Raw genomic sequence first — 19,581 nt, forward strand, 5'->3', positions numbered from 1 at the left:
TCACAGACGAATCCAGATTTGGATTTCATCCAGATTCTCGTCGAGTAAGACTGTGGAGACGACCTGGAAATAATGAACGTTTGAGACACGTCCAGGAAGTCCACACATACAGAGGTGGTACAGTAATGCTATGGGAATCATGATCGGCGGCAGAACCGATCTCGTTTTTTCAAATCGCTCCCTGACAGCTCGACAGTACCTCGACACCATTCTTCTACCTATCGTCCGTCCGTTTGCTGGTGCTGTTGGTGAAAACTTCCACCTAATGCACGATAATGCTCGTCCACATGTCGCGCGGCTAGTGACTGACTGGCTCACCAACGAATTAGTTGATGTATTGCCATGGCCAGCCCAATCACCGGATTCGAATCCCATCGACCATGTGTGGGACATGCTTCAACGAAGAATTACTCCGCATATGGGGAACATTCACACAACGTTTCAATTGAGAGAGCTTTCAATCGCTGAATGGGCAAATGTACCTCAACAAGATATTGGCAATCTCATTTTGTCGATGCACGATAGATGTAGGGCCGTAATAAACCAGCGTGGAGGCCATATTTTGTACTGATTCCAATTTTTTTTGTATTATGATTTTTTTTCGGGGTGCCAAAGAAGAGCCATATTTTTTTTAGTTTTGCTTATATGCGCACTCAGTATTTTTGACCATTTAATAAATTTTGTTGTAAGTTACATTCGTTTAATAATCACCCGTCAACTTTTTTTTCCCTAAAGCGATATAAAAAAAAAATATTGCCATTTTTAAAAATATCCCCTAGACTTTTCCGATGTGTGTATTTTGGCATAGTACTCAACAACACTTTGAACTTGAAAAAGCACTTCCACTATATATCTATCAAAATTTACACAAAAATGTTTTCCTTCGCACGGATCAGTCGTCATCTAAATTAACAGTATAACGATTCATAATACAACCGCGGTTTGATTATTGTGCGACTTTACTTTCTTTGCTTGATGGTAATAGTATAATCGGTGCTTCAAAAACTTCAAAACAGAAGCATGCGAATATGATTAAAGTCCAGCAAATACACTATAGTTCAAACAATGGATGAGGCTTTAAATTGGTTGATGGTAAAGAACAGATTATTGTAGTTTTCAATGATTTTTATTGTTGAAATACTTATTGGGCAAACAGTACCATATTTTAATGAACTTATCAGTTGCAATCATCAAATACACAACTAGCCTATAAGAAGTAGCAGTGATCTGTGGTCTTCGATAACTAATTTCTCAAGAACAATGAACACATTATTCCACAAGGGACTGTTCTCATATTATCATCTCCATCAAAACTGTTCTCATACTCGTTTTCCATTATGGTTTAATATGCAGTTAAAATCAAACCGATAAAGGCCAAGAGTGCACCCACCACCTTCGCGATTTTCAACAAACAATACCCCATCATGGATTGGGAAATAAATCATCGAATGAATATTTGTCGTACAGTCCATCGACGATTCCTAAATCGAGCTCTTTGAGAAGGGCATTCATTAAGGTTTTCAACTCCGATATGAGAGCTCCATCATTGTCGTTGAAAAGCTTGTTGACTTGTGTGTTGAGAGCCTCGTTATCCCCGAAGATTCTGTCGAAGTAGATGTTGCTGTGGCCGATCTCCACTGAGGTGGTCGCGTTGTGTACTTTGAGGTGCTTCTTCCCGTTTTTCATGTGGAATTCGCTTTTTGTCTTGAATTGTGCTCTGATGTTTGCTAAAAATTGCAAAATTCATCAATAAGAAAACTGAAACGGTTTATATGACATCAATAAAGCAGTTGCTATCAGATTCAGCATTGTCAGATCATTAGATAACTACTCCAAAGCTGGCTTTGTGGGCAAATTTCAGTACTTTTGTAACAATTAAATTTATTATTTTTGTCAATTTGTAATGAAAATTTTATTAAAACAACGATAAAAATAAAATAAAAACAACAATAAAAATTAATTGGCGCTCCGGGGCGACTTAATTGATTCCAGTGGCGCATTTGCTTTTTCAGCTGCAGGAAAACCCGGAAAAACCTGCAGCACCACATCAACTGAAGATCTTGATCTAACAATGTCCTCTCTCTTATAAAACAAAATGTAGGGTGTCTCCAGAGGCTCCAATAAATTCAATGCATCGCCAGAACATTTCGTGACACGACTATCGTCAAACTTAAACCAGTCCGTTTCTTCTTTGACCAAGGGGTAATAATGACCAAATTCGAGGCCAGAACCACAGTGAACAATGACTGCATGAATATAATAGTGGTCTGCTAGATTGAAATGTTCATCTATTTCGAACCTTCCAAAGAGTTTCTTGCTTCCATTAGAGGTTGAGTCTTGTTTGAAGATCGTCAATGTTATTATTAGATTGACTGGTGCCTCAGCTATACTTGTTTCCTTATAACAGTCAGTTAGTTTGGCGCATGTTTGACAATATAGTCGATCATCACCTGTTAAAAATTCCTTTTTTAGATGATTTAACAATAAGCTTTGCACGGACTGGTTATTAGTCATATTAGGAAAAGCTAGATGGAGTTCCAGAAATTCACATAAGTTTTCGGTATTTCTTGAACATTTACCACAAAGTTAACAAGTGAGGATTTACAAACACAAGACGAGATGGGTTGTACGGAATCATTCAGTCCAGAGCGGTCAGGAGTATTGATTTTGCTATTGTTTTGCTCACGAAGAGTATTCAACAAAAAGCCCAAGAATTTGGAACAATCCTCTTGTTGTCCTAACGAGTATCTAGTGGACTTCAAAGACTCTAGGAAATCGGTTGGAGGGAAAGATGATACCTTCTTACGAAACTGCAGCTGCATGAACAGTTGTTTGAGTTTGATGAATAAGTAGGAAACATTCCCGTTCTCGTTCATCATTAAAACTTCGTTCTTGAAATTCTTCGTCATGAACAACACTTGTAAAATGCTATTCATGTAGCAAGTGTTTCCTAAATTATCCAATGAAATTGAATTGAAAGTCTGTAATTTCAACTTAGCGAGCTCATTACAGTAACAGTCAATGATAAAAGGGTTAATAAGAATGAATTTTGAATACAAAAATTGGACTCTTCAAGTAAAACGGGTTTACTTACAAAAGTTCTAGGATGGTTATTAAGTGTTCAAAATGCACAGTTCCTCTTTTTACGCATCCGTTGCTATTTTGAAAAAAAAATCGGCTCTTTCAGATTTTCACTTGTATTTCTTTTTAAATTTTTCCTTGCTGTGGAGAATAACATTTCTTTTTCGCCTATATTAGGAAACAGAAATAGGGTTCAAATTTTCTAGGAAATTTACATAAACACATAAGAAGTTCGGGGACCCTGCTCTCCAAGAAATTTTCGAAATCGTTGAGCTCCCTTCGCCACCGCAAAATCAATATCAGTAACACCTAGCTCATTTTGACTAAACTGAAAGCGACCAATTACGCAGCACATTTCCACTTCCTGGGATCATACCACCGGGTCATTGAATGTCTATATAATAATAATAATAAGAATAATAAAGGATTTAGATTGCATTATAAAAAATGTAGGCGAAATTCAACTTAGTTGCTCTTCCATATAACTAACTCCTTACAAAAAAACAGCAAATGCATAAACAATTTTCCAAAAATATATTATTATTTTAATTTTGGATAATCACAAAATGATATCAAGTAATCATAAGTATCTATAGATTTTCTTTTCCTCAATGATGGTAAATAGGACTTGATAAGTCTCCTGAATGAATAGTCAGAATTATCTAATTTCTAAAAAACACGATTTCAAAGAACATGGAACTGAAAAGTTGAAAATATTTATTTTTTAAAAATAAGCTCAAACCAATAACGAACGAAAAATACTACGCTTTTTCACAATAATACTAGTATTTTTCGTTCGTTATTGGTTTGAGCTTATTTAAAAACAATATTTTTAACTTTTTAATTCGATGTTCTTTAAAAGCGTGTTTTTTATTTTTTTGTTTAACTATACAGGGTGTTCCTTAAACACATGCTAATATTTAAGGAGGTAATTCTTAGACCCATTTTAAGAAAAAAACTTCCTATGGACGTATGTCCTAAACGCCTTAACTTTTGAGATACAGGGTGGCAACGTTTTCAAAAATAATCAGTTTTTCAATAATAACTGAGATAATTTTGTAGACATCTTTGGCATATGTGGTACATATGTTCCATGCCTCAAGGCGCATTTTCTGATATACACAAATTTGTATTTTTTCAAACAGTGGCATCCCTACGGGTTTCGCATTGAATATTTTTGGGGAAAAAGTACTATGCCAATGCTTTCTTTTCAAAATAAAATCATTTTTAAAATCCACATTTATTTTTGAGAAAATTTGATCTCTTGGCATTTCTTTGTCCGACGCATGATTTTCACTCAAAAAAATAAAAATCGACAGAAAGCAAATTGAAAAATTAGATCAATTCTAAAATGAATGAGAATCTGAAAATTGCTTCATAACGCATTACCATTTCCCTAATGATATTTGAAAACATAATCTGCAAAAAAAAAAATTTTCACAAAAACGAGTTTTATTTTATTTTGTGACAGTAAGTCTAAACGAATAGCACAAATTTGTAAATTAGTAATAATACCAAAACTGATTATAAAAATTGTTGGAAGTGGCCACCTGCACTTAGTATGCATGCTTCCGCCCTTCTACGCATGGAATTACGCACCCGTTCAAATATTCCCGGCGTATTTCGTATAGTTTTACACGAGGCAACTATTCACTCTCTTAAATCTTCTAAAGTATCAAAGGGAGTTTTATACACAAGAGTTTTATGGTGACCCCATAAAAAAATCTAAACTGTTGAGATCGGGGGATCTTGCTGGCCATTGCTGAGGTCCGCCGCGACCTATCCAACGATTAGGATAAACTGTATTTAAATGGTTTCGGACAATTACACTGAAATGAGCAGGGGTGCCATCGTGCATGTACCATATTCGATTCCTTAACGCAAGTGGCAATAACCCAGGTAAGTCTTCTTCGAGAAAGTGTAAATAAGAACGACCATCAAGGCGTCCTGGAAGAAAAAATGGGCCTATTAGATGATCACCTATAATTCCTGCCCATACATTAACCGAAAATTGGTGTTGGAAATGGGTTTCGGTTATTGCATAGGGATTTTCTTCAGCCCACACATGATTGTTATGGAAATTTTGAATGGCATTCCGAGAAAAATTTGCTTCGTCTGTGAACAAAATTTGTGTCTCAAACTGCGGATTTAGTGCAATACTTTGTAGATACCACTGACTGAAGTTCACACGCTTTGGAAAATCTCTGGGGAGTAATGCCTGTACTCTTGAAATATGGTATGGGTACAACAAAAAATCAACCAAAATACGCCAAACAATTTGATGACAAATATCCAGAGTTCTAGCGATCTTCCTCGTACTCGTCTCAGGATGTTCCTCAATTTCTTGCAGCACCGCTTCCTCAATTCCAGGAGTTTTTACTACACGAGGTCTACCTTCCGGAATCCCTTTCTTGAAACTACCAGTTTCCCCAAGTCACCGATGAATATTTGAAAAGGTTCGGCTATCTGGTAAGGCACGATTAGGATATCTTTCCTGATAAATGCGCCTGGCTTCTGTTGCATTACCATCGGCAAGGCCATATACGTTATGCATTTGCGCCATTTCCGCATTCGTATAATTTACCATATTTACTGATATTCAGAAAAATAGCGGACTACCAAAATAACTTCAATAACACTTCAAAATCAATCAAAACACCAACACCTTACTTTAAACCAACATCAATATTAGCTACTGACGTTTGTACATACAGAGAATTCGTTTTTTATTGCTATGGTGGGTACGCTGTTTTTTCTGCTTTTAATCTTTGAAAGAAATCATATTTCGACAAACTCCATATTTCCAAGAGGTGCAGTAAATAAATTCTGCTACACGTCATTTATTCCAGGATAACTAAATTCATGTTTTCAAAAATTATTAAGCGGTGCTGCGTTATGACGTAATTTTAATTGAGACAGGGCATCTGACAACAAACAAATACCTTTTAGATCCTCAATTATTTTGCAACAAATCTGATCTCTTAGTTTGCTTTCAGTCGATGCACGATACCGCATCAGATTTTTAAGCGATTTTTAATTTTTTGAGCGAAAACCATGCGTCGGACAAAGGAAACCCAGCAGATCAAATGTGCTCAAAAATGTATGGAGATTTCAGAAATGATTTTTAATTCAAGATAAAGCAGTAGCGTAGTATTTTTTTCGCCTAAAATATACATTTCAAAACTCGTACGTACGCCACTGGCAGAGAAAATTTAGAAAATTGTACATAAGAAAATGCGCCTTGAGGCATGGAACATATGTACCAAATATGCCAAAGATGTCTACAAAATTATCTCAGTTATTATTGAAAAACTGATTATTTTTGAAAACTTTGCCACCATGTATCTCAAAAGTTAAGGCGTTTAGGACATACGTCCATAGGACGTTTTTTCCTTAAAATGGGTCTAAAAATTACCTCCTTAAATATTAGCATGTGTTTAAGGAACACCCTGTATTTATTTTTCATTTTTGAGTTTCCTATGCTATAAAAGCGTATTTTTTTTGTATTTTTAAACTATATATAATTTATCTAAACTTTGTATCAATCAGCCGTATATTGTTTAGAAAAATGATCATTGATATTTTTCGATTCTGGAGAGGGAGCCTGAAAATCACACGCTTTTAAAGAACATCTAACTAAAAAGTTAAAAAGATTTTTTTTAATTAGCTTAAAACAATAACGATCGAAAAATACTAGTATTATCATGACCAAAGCGTGGGCGCTTTGTGCCATATTTTTATATATCAATCGCACGTCGCTTTTTTCACAATAAAACTAGTATTTTTCATTCGTTATTGTTTTAAGCTTATTTTAAAAAACATATTTTCAACTTTTTAGTTCGATGTTCTTTAAAAGCGTGTTTTTTAGTTTTTGTAAACTATATTCATTTTTGGAATACTGGCAGGCGCGGAGGAAAAGGAACTGTGCATTTTATATTTCAATTACGACCAACCGTGCTTTATAACATATAAACAATCTGGAACACGCGAACCTTTTGTAGGTAAATATTCCTCTATTCATTACAGTATTCCGGTTATGTTGTGTAAAGACAATGATATGGTAAAAAAACAATTTTTAGATAATAATTCTTTGACGAGTTACCACTATATTTATACTAGCGGTACTCAACTAAAAAAATGTGTTTGAGTTAAGTCGTGTCACTTCAACTTTGTTCGAGGTTACCTTATCTTTACTATTAATGCAAGAGTCAAGCCTAGCTAATGAAATTTAAATGCCACACAAATCAACATGATTTTATATACTTTAATAGAAATCATTTATCAACAACGCATATACATTCATTCTCCAAAAACTGCTACAAAAACAATTACATTGTGCAAACTCACTCTTACGATAATTTCAAAATACAAAATCTTAATCTTCAATTGCTATTACATACTTTAAATGAACTTCTGATTTTCATCAGCCTTAATGGTACCCGGCTGGATCGCGAATATACCTTTAGAATTAGGCGCCTCGATAAGAACAATCCTGCCAGTAGACGACATCTCGTACGAAAGCTATTAGCGATGGACATAAAGATCTTCATTCATCGGTGACGAATAGAGTAATTTCGGTCCTCTGCAGTGGTATTTCGCAAAACCAAGCTTCAATTCAAAGTTACGGAGAGATATAGAACGGTTTTTTATTCAGCCTCATTGATTCCGTAGATGCCGTCTTTACAATTGCAATAATCTTCGAAGAATAACATCAAAGATGTTGCGAAAGATATATGATAAAATATTTATTTTGGTACCTTAGGGTTTATTTTTTATTCTGTCACTTCTACAATTATAGAATCATAGAAAAAGTAGTAGTTTTGTTTCAACTAAGAAATATCTGTGTTGGGTATTTCTTTATATTTTAAATATTGTTCCCCTTTTCTCATTGTCCTCAATATAATCTACGGCAATGAGAAATAAACATGAGGAAATTCATTTTTTGATCAATTGAAATTCTACAAAATACTTACACGTATTTTGGTCTTATTCGAGTTAGGTTATTGGTAGTGAGAAGAAATAGTAGTGTAATTTTATTGGGAGATAAAATTATTTCGCCAAAAACATTTTCATGTAAAGTATTGTCAAGACGAATACATATTGCTTGCACTATTAGTGAATTATCTGATCTAATATTGAGCCAAACTGTTTGAGAAAGGATGTATAGACACGACTGGACTCTACAAACCCTTCTCTTAGTTGAAACATTTAGCTTGGCTCTTTCATAGAAATCATGTAGACACTCCAATGAGTTATTTTGTCAGGTATTCATTCACTATTCGTTAGTAATGTGCCAATAGGTACTGGATTAAGAAACAGCCAAGCCACATGTTTTACCTATAGGATAGGATTCGTAGACTCAAGACGTGTGATTACGCCCTAACGTGACTATAAGAATTGATTACTTTTTTACAGTTCAACCAATATGTACTTGTTTTGGCAACACTTTATAAGGTAGGGCTGAATAGTTCGTAGGCTAACACAAAGATGGCGCTACTAGCGCCATATCATTTTCAGTTAACCTTAACCTTCAAAAAACACGTGTACAAAATTCACAGCTGTTGGATTATTAGTTGAAAATAGTCCAAATATATCAAACATATCAAAGAAACGTGTTGGACATAAAGTGCATAAATATTTGGGTACGCGTAAGCTGTCATTTGAAGAAAAAGAAAATGCTGTTTCATCAAAACAATGCACCGTGTCACAAATCAATTAAAACGATAGCAAAATTGAATGAATTGGGCTTCTAATTGCTTCCACATCCACCGTATTCTCCAGACCTGCCCCCAGGGACCTTTGCCTGTTCTCAGACCTCAAGAGAATGCTCGCTGGGAAAAAATTCATCGTCGATAAAGAGGTAGGTCATCATCGAATGTGGCCTATTTTGTAACTATGTTAGCGAAGTTTTCAGCCTAACTGTTAAGTTACTGGCAGCAATATTTTCGGAAAAATGCTGGAATGCATATTTTTTACTTCCAGCGAATTGTCTAAAACCACTTTTTATGTATCAACGACTTTTACACTTCTCAATTATAAAGAGTTGAGGGGCGACTTCAGAAATGTACTGAAATACGTATTGTTTTTACTATTATCAAATTTTTATGCATAAATTTCCATTGGAAAAAAAGCCTTCGGGCGTTCACGTCTCCATCTTTATACAAAATATTGTGGAAATGTTTCAAAGGAAGAAAAAAAGGATTCATGTTCAAAATGAACTTTTACAAAGATGTGTAGATCATGCATAGAAGTTACTTTCAGATACAAACTGGACGACAATTCACGTACTTCAAACATTCGTTATGAAATTGAATCAGATATAATTTATAGCAAAGTCACATAATTTAGTATATGAAAGCGTTACAATATGAAATTTCACTTATATAAAACACAATCATCCTCAATCTCGTACTTCGACGTTATTAAGTGAAAAACTATTATTGTTATAATTTAATTTGGCCAGCACACGGTATTGAAAGAGAGAAAAACTTACTGTAATTCCCTTCGAGGTATCCTTCACTGTTCAGCTGCAGAATCATAATTTTTCCCTTCACCCTGTACTTTGCCGTTGTAATCAGTTCGGGAAATTGTGCTATAATTCCGAATCTCAAATTATCCACATCACAATCCAGTGTTTCGAGAACAAAATTTTCAGCACCGTATATTTTGATATCGGAAAATTCAGCGGAAAAATCTTTTCCCATTTTGAGTGCGGCTTTCGTGAAAATTAGTGGTTCGAAAGAAGGTATTGAAAGTTCAGGAATGCCTTTGAGTAATCTCGGTCTTAGCCTGTCGATATTTTTGAAGACACATTCTCCCAACGTCGGGTCAGATCTATGACAAACTTCCACGAAAGATGCTGTTGGAAATTAAAAAATCAGATTACGTTCTTCGGGCTGCACGAACAATTTTTTTATTTTTTTTAGAATTCCGAATTACCCTTAATACGATTAGAAATGTATTTTGGTTACCGAATGGGTACAACTTCAATAAGACATTCCAAATATAAAAATAAAATGTCACTACATTGTAGTAATACCTAATTAGTTGATGCTATCTTAAACTTTATGCTCAATAATCTGTTTTGAAGCACTTGTTCAGTGGAAAAATAAAATCACGAAACTAATTTTCCAGTTTCTATACTCACGCAAATGTTTGCTTGATGTTATACTTATCAGTAACGTTATTAAAAATGTCACACTCATTGTTTCCTTTCAATTTGAATACAACCTGTTTCAACAAAATTAATGTAACAACTGAAATTAAAAAGCCATTTCCAATGTTTTGATGGATATGCGTAGCGATTGAACTTTGACTGAAAACCATATTTTTTTTGCAAAAGCTTTCTGTCACCTATTTACAGTGTAGGAACCTATTATTGGGTAAATTTAGTATGCCACTATAAATCAGTTAATTTTGAAATGTCCAGTAATTTCGACACGGCTGTTGAGTTATACACATCCACAAAATACACTGAGAAAAAAGATTGAATTATTTTTTTTTCATTTGACGACTTTGTACATCAACCATTTTTCAATACGATACGCTTATTGACTGACTTCATCAGTCAGTTGCTAGATTTCATACAGTTAACATCTCTGTAATTTTGAATTTTCACAGTTTGTACTTGAAATATATTTTTTTAAAGTGACTTTGCGTGTACGTTGATATATTAAGCATCGAAAATCGATACTTTGTACACCTACCAAACTGAGATATGTTATTCCTGATCACAAAAACGCAACAGGTGTTTCACTGTACAGTAGCTTCTTCAGGCATGTTTTTACTGTTCACTGAAAATCCCTCAATAAAGTGTAACTTGAATAAGTTATGGATTTTCATCAGGTACTATCCCCTAAAATCGTTATGCAATAAAAACAACGGAAATATATAAAACGGAACGCGTGTCATATAAAAATTATTTAAAGCACGTACATAATTCAAACTGTAAAAGATATGAATGTGATTAAAAGATAATTGATTCAAATTATTGAATTGATGTGCAATACTATAAACATTATTTCTTGTGATAAATTGCCTTTAGGGTCGATCATGCGGTAACGAGCGCAAGGAGCCCTATTTTCGTCGTTAAATTTATATTATGAATATAGAGTCACGGTAGATGGGATTTCTTCATTCTGATTTTCTTTAATTTCCATTCCTCAAGTATTGATAATCAATAAAAATTGCTGTGAAGACATCAAAACACATTTTTCTATGCGTCATTCTAAATCCAAAGAGCTATCGGAACTTTTCAACTATTGAACATGAATTTCAAATCTGAAATAGACCAAGAGAATTGCTGAGTATTATTATCTTTGTATCGTTGAATAGTTGATTTTCAGCAGTATAATTTTATATAAAATCCACATCGAACAAAAATAATGAACATAAAAGATTAAAATATTAATTATGTATCAGCTTCATACAATTCATTTTAAACAAACCCATGTCTCTCAAGGTTTGAACAAATCATCGAAGGGGTACTTCTTGAACAGTCTCTTGGTGATCCCTCCTATGAATTCTTCTACGATTTTAGCTACGACTGGTTTCAGTTCTTTGATGAACGCCTTTATGTTGTCGTTGATCAATTTATTCGTGTTGGCGTTGAGGTCTTCTTGGTCTCCAAAAATGCGATCGAAATAGAGATGCGCCTTTCCGATTTCCATGTCGACCAAGGTTTTGTCTATGTTGACGTAGTCCTTCCCGTTTGTATTTATTCGTGATCCTTCCCCTTTGAAGTGTCCTCTAACATCGGCTGGAAATAAAAGAAATCAAATGATTTTTCGAAAATGATGGTAACGAAAACATTTATCGTGTGTTATATTTTTTTGAGGTGAGTGCCAGCATAGTTCATAATTTCATATTTTTACACGATTTATATTAGCTTCACCTCTCAAGCTCGGATTCTGTATTGACAGAATTATCAGCAGTATTGCTTGATCTATTCGCGGGCAGATGGCGCTGTACGTAACCTCATTGATATTTCTTGATCTATTCGCTGGCAGATGGCGCTGTAAGTAACTATCAATTATTACTTGATCTCTTTGCGGGCAGATGCCGCTATACGTTTAAAAGAAAATCAAAATAAAAAACATATTTTGAGACTTATAAGTGTTAGCGAAATTATGTACTACAGATGAAATATATAAATATTTACAATTACCCGTGATTCGGTACAGAAAAAAGTTTTGAACGAAACGGAAGATACATTTTAAAGCTTTGAACATTTTATTAAAACAACGATAAAAATAAAATAAAAACAACAATACAAATTAATTGGCGCTCCAACAGAGACAGCAAGTCTCCAACTTGTTGTTTTAAGCTTATTTAAAAAAATTACTTTCTACTTTATAGTTCGATGTTCTTCAAAAGCGTGTTTTTTAGTTTTTTTAAACTATATTTATTTGATAGATACTTTTCTGAAGTGCTGGCATCGATTTCAACATGATATTTTCAATTTTCAGAAGTCGATTAATTTTTTTTAATTACATTTCGTTTTGTAATTTTTAGTTAGCAATGAGGTAATCATATTTATACGTATTAGTTCATATCTTGAAAACTTAAAAAACTATCGTACCAGTTTTGAAGAAATATGCACTGTTTCTCCTGACGCGAAGTGAATGTACGAGGTCTGTTCAAAAAACAAGATGAATGTTCAAATTTCGCGGGCTACGACATTGGATTAGTAAAATTATATTCACAGTTTCAGCTATTTTAGCTGTTCAGCTTCTTGATTAGAGGCATAGAAGTTAGAAGTGTTTTTGTGTACGGCGATTTTCTGCTATAGAAAAAATGTATCAAAGAATGTATATCAAATTTTGTGTGAAAAATGGAATTAGGTGCTCAAAAATACTTGAAACGTTGATAGTGAGATATGATGATTGTGCTCCGAGTCAGAAAAATGTTTAGAAGTGGTCAAGTTTTCACAGAAAGCCGATAATATGTAAATGACAACGCTTGCCTTGGCCGCCCCAGCGCATCAACATCCGATAACAATATTGAGAAACTGAAGAAAATTATTATGAAGAATCGTCGAATGACTATTGAAAAAGTTGCTGAGGATGTCGGCATATCGATTGACTCGTGTTATGCAATTTAATTTGGATTTTCATTGGGTATCGGCCAGTTTTATTCAGTTTTGTAATTTTTCTGAAATTTTGAAGTTCGTTAGAAAATTTCTGAATGTTTACCAAAAAAACCGTCGCATGAGCATCGCTCAGGAATTGTAGAATGACGTCAACGACGATTCAGTTTTGCTCAAAAGGATCATAACTGGTAATGAATCATAGGTATATGGTTATGACATCGAAACCAAAGTCCAATCGTCCCAGTGGAAAAGCCCAGAAGAGCCAAAACTGGAAATGTCAAGGTTTTGCTCTACGTTTTCTTCGATTACCCCAGCGCAGTGCATCAGGAGTTTCCTGCCACATGGTCGTACTGTCAATAAGGAATTTTGAAGTTATGATGCGCCGGTTGCGAGAAGTAATACGAAAAAAACGTCCGGTATTGTGGAAAAACCATTCATGGTTTTTGCATCAGTATAATGCACCTGCTCACTCGTCGTTGCTAGTTTATAACACAGTAATCATACCTCAACCACTGTTTTCACCATATTAGGCCACCTGCGATTTTTTCCTGTTTCCAAAATTGAAGAGACACATGAAAGGAAAGCGTTTTGTGACGATTGAGAAGATAAAAATCGAATCGCTGAGAATACGAAAGTGCATATCATACCACTGCTTTGAAGATTGGAAAAAATGCTACCATTATATCTGGAGCGGGAATACGTTGAAGAGGACGTAATAAAAATTGATGAATAAATAAATATTTTTTGAGAAAAATTAAAATTGTTTTTTTTTTCAAACATACTTTGTAAAACAAAGAAAAATGGTTCGAATCAGATTTTGTTTCAAAGAAATGCGTGGACATACAAACATACTTACAATCGTACACCTATAAAATTTTGGTATTTATCTTGAAGTCTGTAACTAAATCCACTGGGTTGATCGAAAAATATACTGTTATTTATTATTAGCTGATTTCATAATGTCTCGACGATCACAAATTGGACGAGGTCATTTCAGAAATTCCGGTTTTAACTTTTTTATAAAACGTTTATATAAATCAAAGTAACGCAAAACATGTTAGTTGCACTATTCATAAATCAAGAATAGCAGATTAACTATTGGAACAATACTCCAAAGACCTTCTTTGGAGTATTGTTCTCATGTATGGAGCTCTGCCCTCAAACATACCATGAAGTTGCTGGATTTCATTTGATTTCATCAAGAGCGGTACATATCAGATATACTCAACGAACTGTTGCTGCTCATTATTTTGAGGTACACTTCAAACTTCACTGTTCAAGAACTCTTTCTTCTGGAGAACTGGGTTTATATGGAATAAACTTTCTGAGAACGTTTTTCCAAATGGATTCAATCTCCAGCGATTCAAATCCAATGTGAATCGCTACTTTTGCATAGGCACCACTCTTAGAGCGCCTTGAAGATTTTCCTGTAGTGCTTGTGTTTTGTCCTTAAAAAAAATATGGGATTGTGCGACCATGAATAATTGTTATGTCATGATAGAAGTTAAATCAGCAATATCCATCGCAGTATTATTCAAAATGCAGCAAGTGAGAAGAATTTTTCACAACGGAGTTGTAATGCAATTATACTGAGAAATATCCACTATATTCAGTGTTGCTAAGTTTACTGTTTCTGCAGAAGATCTCCTGTTTTCGGCACTTGACCTACTATTCTACTGTTTGAGAGTTGAAATCTACCGATAACTCTATTCACTTCCTACAATATTTAATAAACGAGTGTAAATAATAAGAATCATCATGCATGTACTGTAGACTAAATCTACTGCTGAACATGGAAATGGTCGGGCCTTGTTATTATGGCTCGACATCAATACTTCGATACAATATATAAAAAATAATATAACTCAACTAATAACTTAACTGAACACTTAATACACACATCGGAAAAGTCTAGGGATATTTTTAAAAATGGCAATAATTTTTTTTTAGATCGCTTTAGGGAAAAAAAGTTGACGGGTGATTATTAAACGAATGTAACTTACAACAAAATTTATTAAATGGTCAAAAATACTGAGTGCGCATATAAGCAAAACTAAAAAAATATATGGCTCTTCTTTGGCACCCCGAAAAAAAATCATAATACAAAAAATATTGGAATCAGTACAAAGTATGGCCTCCATGCTGATTTATTACGGCCCTACATCTATCGTGCATCGACAAAATGAGATTGTCAATGTCTTGTTGAGGTACATTTGCCCATTCAGCGATTAAAAGCTCTCTCAATTGAAACGTTGTGTGAATGTTCCCCATATGCGGAGTAATTCTTCGTTGAAGCATGTCCCACACATGCTCGATGGAATTCAGGTCCGATGATTGTGCTGGCCATGGCAATACATCAACTCCTTCGTTGGTGAGTCGGTGAGTCACTAGACGCGCGACATGTGGACGAGCATTATTGTGCATTAGGTGGAAGTTTTCTCCAACAGCACCAGCAAACGGACGGACGATAGGTAGAAGAACGGTGTCGAGGTACTGTCGAACTGTGAGGGAGCGATTTGGAAAAACGAGATCGGTTCTGCCGCCGATCATGATTCCGCCCCATAGCATTACTGTACCACCTCTGTATGTGTGGACTTCCTGGACGTGTCTCAAACGTTCATTATTTCCAGGTCGTCTCCACAGTCTTACTCGACGAGAATCTGGATGAAATCCAAGTCTGGATTCGTCTGTAAACAAAACTGTGGCCCAATCATTTGCATCCCAGTTTTGATGTTCTTGACACCACTCTAATCTTCTACTGCGATTGCCTCTCGACAAAGGTGGACATCTAAGTGGCCTTCTGTTGTGGAGATCTGCTTCATGCAGTCGATTTCTGACAGTTTCACGATCAATGGTTACCTGGTGCGTCTGCTGCAACACGTTAACCAACTCAGGTGCTGTGATTGTCTGTTATCTTCTTGCGGTTAAGACCAAAAATCGGTCTTGAACTGCAGTTGTAGCGCGTCCTCGCCCTGGATGTTGTTCGGCTGGACTGCCAGTTTCACGGAAACGCCGCCACAATTGACTGATTACACTTTGGGAGACCCCCAAACGAAGAGCTACATCATTTTGTCGCATGCCACCTTGAAGAAGCCCTACAGCTCTATTCATCTCAGCCAATGGTAAGTGATGGCGTTCCATGTTAAAGGTCAATATTTCCAGTTTAATTGCTGAGCAAGAATTGCATAGAATGTACAAACTCGACACTTTCAGATTATTCATTTTAGCCGAAAACCTACAGTTTGTAAAAAACTTAATAAAAGATTAGTTACCGTTTTTGCAGGCTTTGTTCAACCCATAGAAATCTACAGGTTGGTCGAGTGTACCAATTCAATCGAAATTAAACGACCTCATGCATTTATTTTTATGATATTTAGTATGTTATAAAAATATCCCTAGACTTTTCCGATGTGTGTAATTCCCAGGCGGTGTCGTAACCGAGATTGAAATATTTTTATAAAAATTGTATCATATGACTCACTATAATTTCCATCGGCTGGGCCTCTGCCATCTAACTCCAAACCCAAAAATTTTCCTGTGATATGACAATCTGCCAGTATCCTCAATCTAGGAAACGTAAGTGTCAAGTCCAGTTTGAAATTATCCAAATCGAGATCTAATTTTTCGATGGTGAAATTATTCAATTGATAGATCCGAAGGTTCGTGAATTCTACCTTGATACCGGCATCGTCTCCAAAAGTGACTGTATCGATAAGGAGAGGATTCAACGAAGGTATTTGAAGTTCTGGAACACCTTCGAGGAACATGGGGCGCAACGTGTCTATGTTTCTGTGCAAGCATTCTAAAATTTTGGGATCCGATCTGCTGCATATTTCTAAGAAAGATGCTGAAACGAAGACGTAATCAAAACGTGCAAACCAATTTTTTTTCAGTTGTTAAGTAATCTTTACAATATACCTGGTGAACCGAATATACCTGGTGAACCGATTCAGGCTCGCCCTCATAAATTTTTTGACTCTCCTGTTATCCATGGGAAATTTCGGTGGTTACAGTGGTATCATAATTTGGATGAAGTGCTGGATCAAAAATATTTTTTGTAGCATTTTCAGTTTTACAGGAAATTATTCCAGCTTTGGAATTCCAAACGAACACATGTCGAGGTGTCAAAAATAACGGTTTTGTGTTAGGATAGAACTCCAGTAAAAAATAAAGGATGTTCTATTTGAAAATCCAAAGTTGGGATAATTTCCTACGAAACTGAAAATGCTACAGAAAATATTTCTTATTCAATCAGTCCGATACCATTGGATCCACCAAAATTCCTCATTGGTGACAGAAGAGATATAAAAATTATGTTGGCGAGACTGAATCGGCTTACACCTCGATTAATATCATACCTACAGGGTCAAATGTTGAAAAGATTTTTCTGTAAATGTATTTACTGTATCACGAGCCACCTATTTTTTCTAAGTGTGTTTACAAAAAAAACTAATTAATCCACTTTATTGTATAATATTCATTATAAAGGGTTTTACAAAAACCGCGACACATGTTTTGCTATACAATAGCTTTACACTCGAGAAAGCGGTTTTTGTAAAAACCTTTATAGTAAAAATCATACAATAAAGTGGATTAATTAGTTTCAATATGGATTTTTATCAATTTTCATCACCAAGCTTTGTAAACACACATCAATGTGTGTTTACAAAGCTTGGTGAATATTCTTTTTTATCTCGAAGTCTATTATGCATTGAACCATAATGAACAAAGTTAAGTTGTTATTCTTAATTTGAAATAGTTTTTCAATTATTTTCACAGTCTTTTAGAGGAGCTTATCAAAAATTATCTTCAATATTAACAATCTATTCATAACTCATGGCAACTTGAGAATATATAAATTTATGAAATCACTCGGATTTGCAGATTGTTTTGAAAACAATTTAGTGGTTCGATATCTACTCATATTGAGACAGGAACACTTGTTTTGTCTAATTATGTATTCAATTTACTCTCAAGGTGATTTCAATCTACAAATTGAGTCTAGACCACTGCATCATATCAAAAAAATTGAACATCGCAATTTATAAAACACGATTCGCTAAGATACTCACGTAAATTTTTGCAAAATGCAATGCCTATCAGCGACGCTACCAAATAAACAACTTGCATTTTCGATATGTTTAAATATGTTTACCACTTCAACTTGTGCTATTAACTGCGATCAAGTTCTGCAATATTCCTACTATATTTGATGTGCTTTTAGAAAAAAAACAACCTTCGTTAACAGTGAAACTTTTTCGATAAATAAAGTGGATATTCAATATCAAATTGTGCAATATAAAACAAAAACTTGTTTTGTAATTTTTATCTTAATTGTACATCATTCAAAACGTCGCCGTCGGTAATACTTTTTTTACGGATGTTTTCGCAAAATTATCATATTTATTTTTCGATACGAATAATAAATCATTCTAAATGTCATATAATTGGTACCTTGCAAAAATGTATTATTTTTACTGTTTTGAAAAAGAAAAAAAAAGAAAAATCTTTCAAAAATAAAAAAATATCCAATTGATGGGGTCTTTCACCATTGTTTGGAACCTTTGGTGTAGTAATGAATATTACTGGGGTTTTTTCCAACACCAAATCGTTATTTTTTTAACACCTGAGGTGTTAAAAAATAACGATTTGGTGAGTAATATTCATATGGATCTTCTCTAACTAAACGCCTTACAAAACATGGAACAGGACAATAGCAAAATTTCCATTTTAGGAAAAGTGAAGAGTTGATATTTTACAAATAGTTTTTTAATCTCAGCTTTTCATCTATCAAGTTTTATATGTTATAAAATTTCAAAATTGTTTACAAAACCGAACGTCGAGTCTTTTATTTCCAGCACAACATATAGCACAACAATAGCCTCTCATAAGTATTTTTATTGAGAGTACATTCATTTACAAAATCTTCAATATGATTATTAGAAAATTTTTCACATACCTTTAGGTTAACAGTTACAGTACAGAATGAGTGTGAATTTTACCTTAAATCTTCTTCAATCCTCTAGTTTGTCGTTCGCTTCAGCCTAGTTCGAGGAATGAAACTCTGAAAGAAATTCAATTTTCAATTATGGGAAATCTTCGACTCTATGCTGATGATTGACATTACCTTGCACTGACGAGAGACCAAATAGCTCCAAACCGGTCTGCAAGTGTGCCGGTTCCAATAATTGAAAATCGATTCCGGCAGTTGTATCGCCAATAGCATGTATGTGAATTACTTCAGTCCTGCACTGACACCTGTCGGATATAATCCAACGCCCTTCGTGGTATTAGATTGGGGAGTAGTCGTTGTTTTCGGATAGGTGTCACTCTATCGATCTACAGTGTAGTTGAATTGAGACTTGAAGGAATAGATAATTAAAATAAATGAAAATTAATGGAGTATTAGA

The 19,581-nt window shown here is 34.6% G+C and overlaps 2 protein-coding genes across 3 annotated transcripts; both read right to left on the reverse strand.

Moving 5' to 3' along the window:
* Positions 1–1,104: 1,104 nt before the first annotated feature.
* Positions 1,105–11,266, reverse strand: LOC111510430 (protein takeout). 2 transcript variants are annotated; one of them, XM_074174566.1, is made up of 3 exons: positions 10,229–11,266; positions 9,575–9,940; positions 1,105–1,727 (listed from the first exon to the last, which is right to left on the reverse strand). In XM_074174566.1, exons 1-3 carry the CDS (start codon positions 10,284–10,286, stop codon positions 1,423–1,425), a joined length of 729 nt encoding a protein of 242 aa, XP_074030667.1. In that variant the 5' UTR covers positions 10,287–11,266; the 3' UTR covers positions 1,105–1,422. The 2 variants fall into 2 exon arrangements, with proteins under 2 accessions (XP_074030667.1, XP_023022111.2); XM_023166343.2 differs by having other exon boundaries at positions 10,121–10,234.
* Positions 11,267–11,415: 149 nt separating this feature from the next.
* LOC111510433 (protein takeout) lies at positions 11,416–18,402 on the reverse strand. Its single transcript, XM_023166351.2, has 3 exons — positions 18,244–18,402; positions 16,653–17,018; positions 11,416–11,839 (listed from the first exon to the last, which is right to left on the reverse strand). The coding sequence occupies exons 1-3, from the start codon at positions 18,299–18,301 to the stop codon at positions 11,538–11,540; spliced, it is 726 nt and encodes a 241-aa protein (XP_023022119.2). The 5' UTR covers positions 18,302–18,402; the 3' UTR covers positions 11,416–11,537.
* Between the last annotated feature and the right edge of the window lie 1,179 nt (positions 18,403–19,581).

Source organism: Leptinotarsa decemlineata, unplaced genomic scaffold (genome assembly GCF_025532065.1).
Source record: "Leptinotarsa decemlineata unplaced genomic scaffold, Ldec_3_MD MMD2_tig00000591_RagTag_RagTag, whole genome shotgun sequence".
NCBI classification, from domain to species: Eukaryota; Metazoa; Arthropoda; class Insecta; order Coleoptera; family Chrysomelidae; genus Leptinotarsa; species Leptinotarsa decemlineata.

Excerpts from the sequence above, each read along its gene's own strand:
- LOC111510433 (XM_023166351.2), bottom strand. The coding sequence starts at position 18,301 with ATGCAAGTTGTTTATTTGGTAGCGTCGCTGATAGGCATTGCATTTTGC. Across the intron at positions 17,019-18,243 it reads TGCATTTTGCAAAAATTTAC|CATCTTTCTTAGAAATATGC; the intron begins GTGAGTATCTTA and ends TCTTCGTTTCAG. Across the intron at positions 11,840-16,652 it reads CCCAGCCGATGGAAATTATA|CCGATGTTAGAGGACACTTC; the intron begins GTGAGTCATATG and ends TTTTATTTCCAG.
- LOC111510430 (XM_074174566.1), bottom strand. The coding sequence starts at position 10,286 with ATGAGTGTGACATTTTTAATAACGTTACTGATAAGTATAACATCAAGC. Across the intron at positions 9,941-10,228 it reads AACATCAAGCAAACATTTGC|CATCTTTCGTGGAAGTTTGT; the intron begins GTGAGTATAGAA and ends AATTTCCAACAG. Across the intron at positions 1,728-9,574 it reads ATACCTCGAAGGGAATTACA|CAAACATCAGAGCACAATTC; the intron begins GTAAGTTTTTCT and ends TGCAATTTTTAG.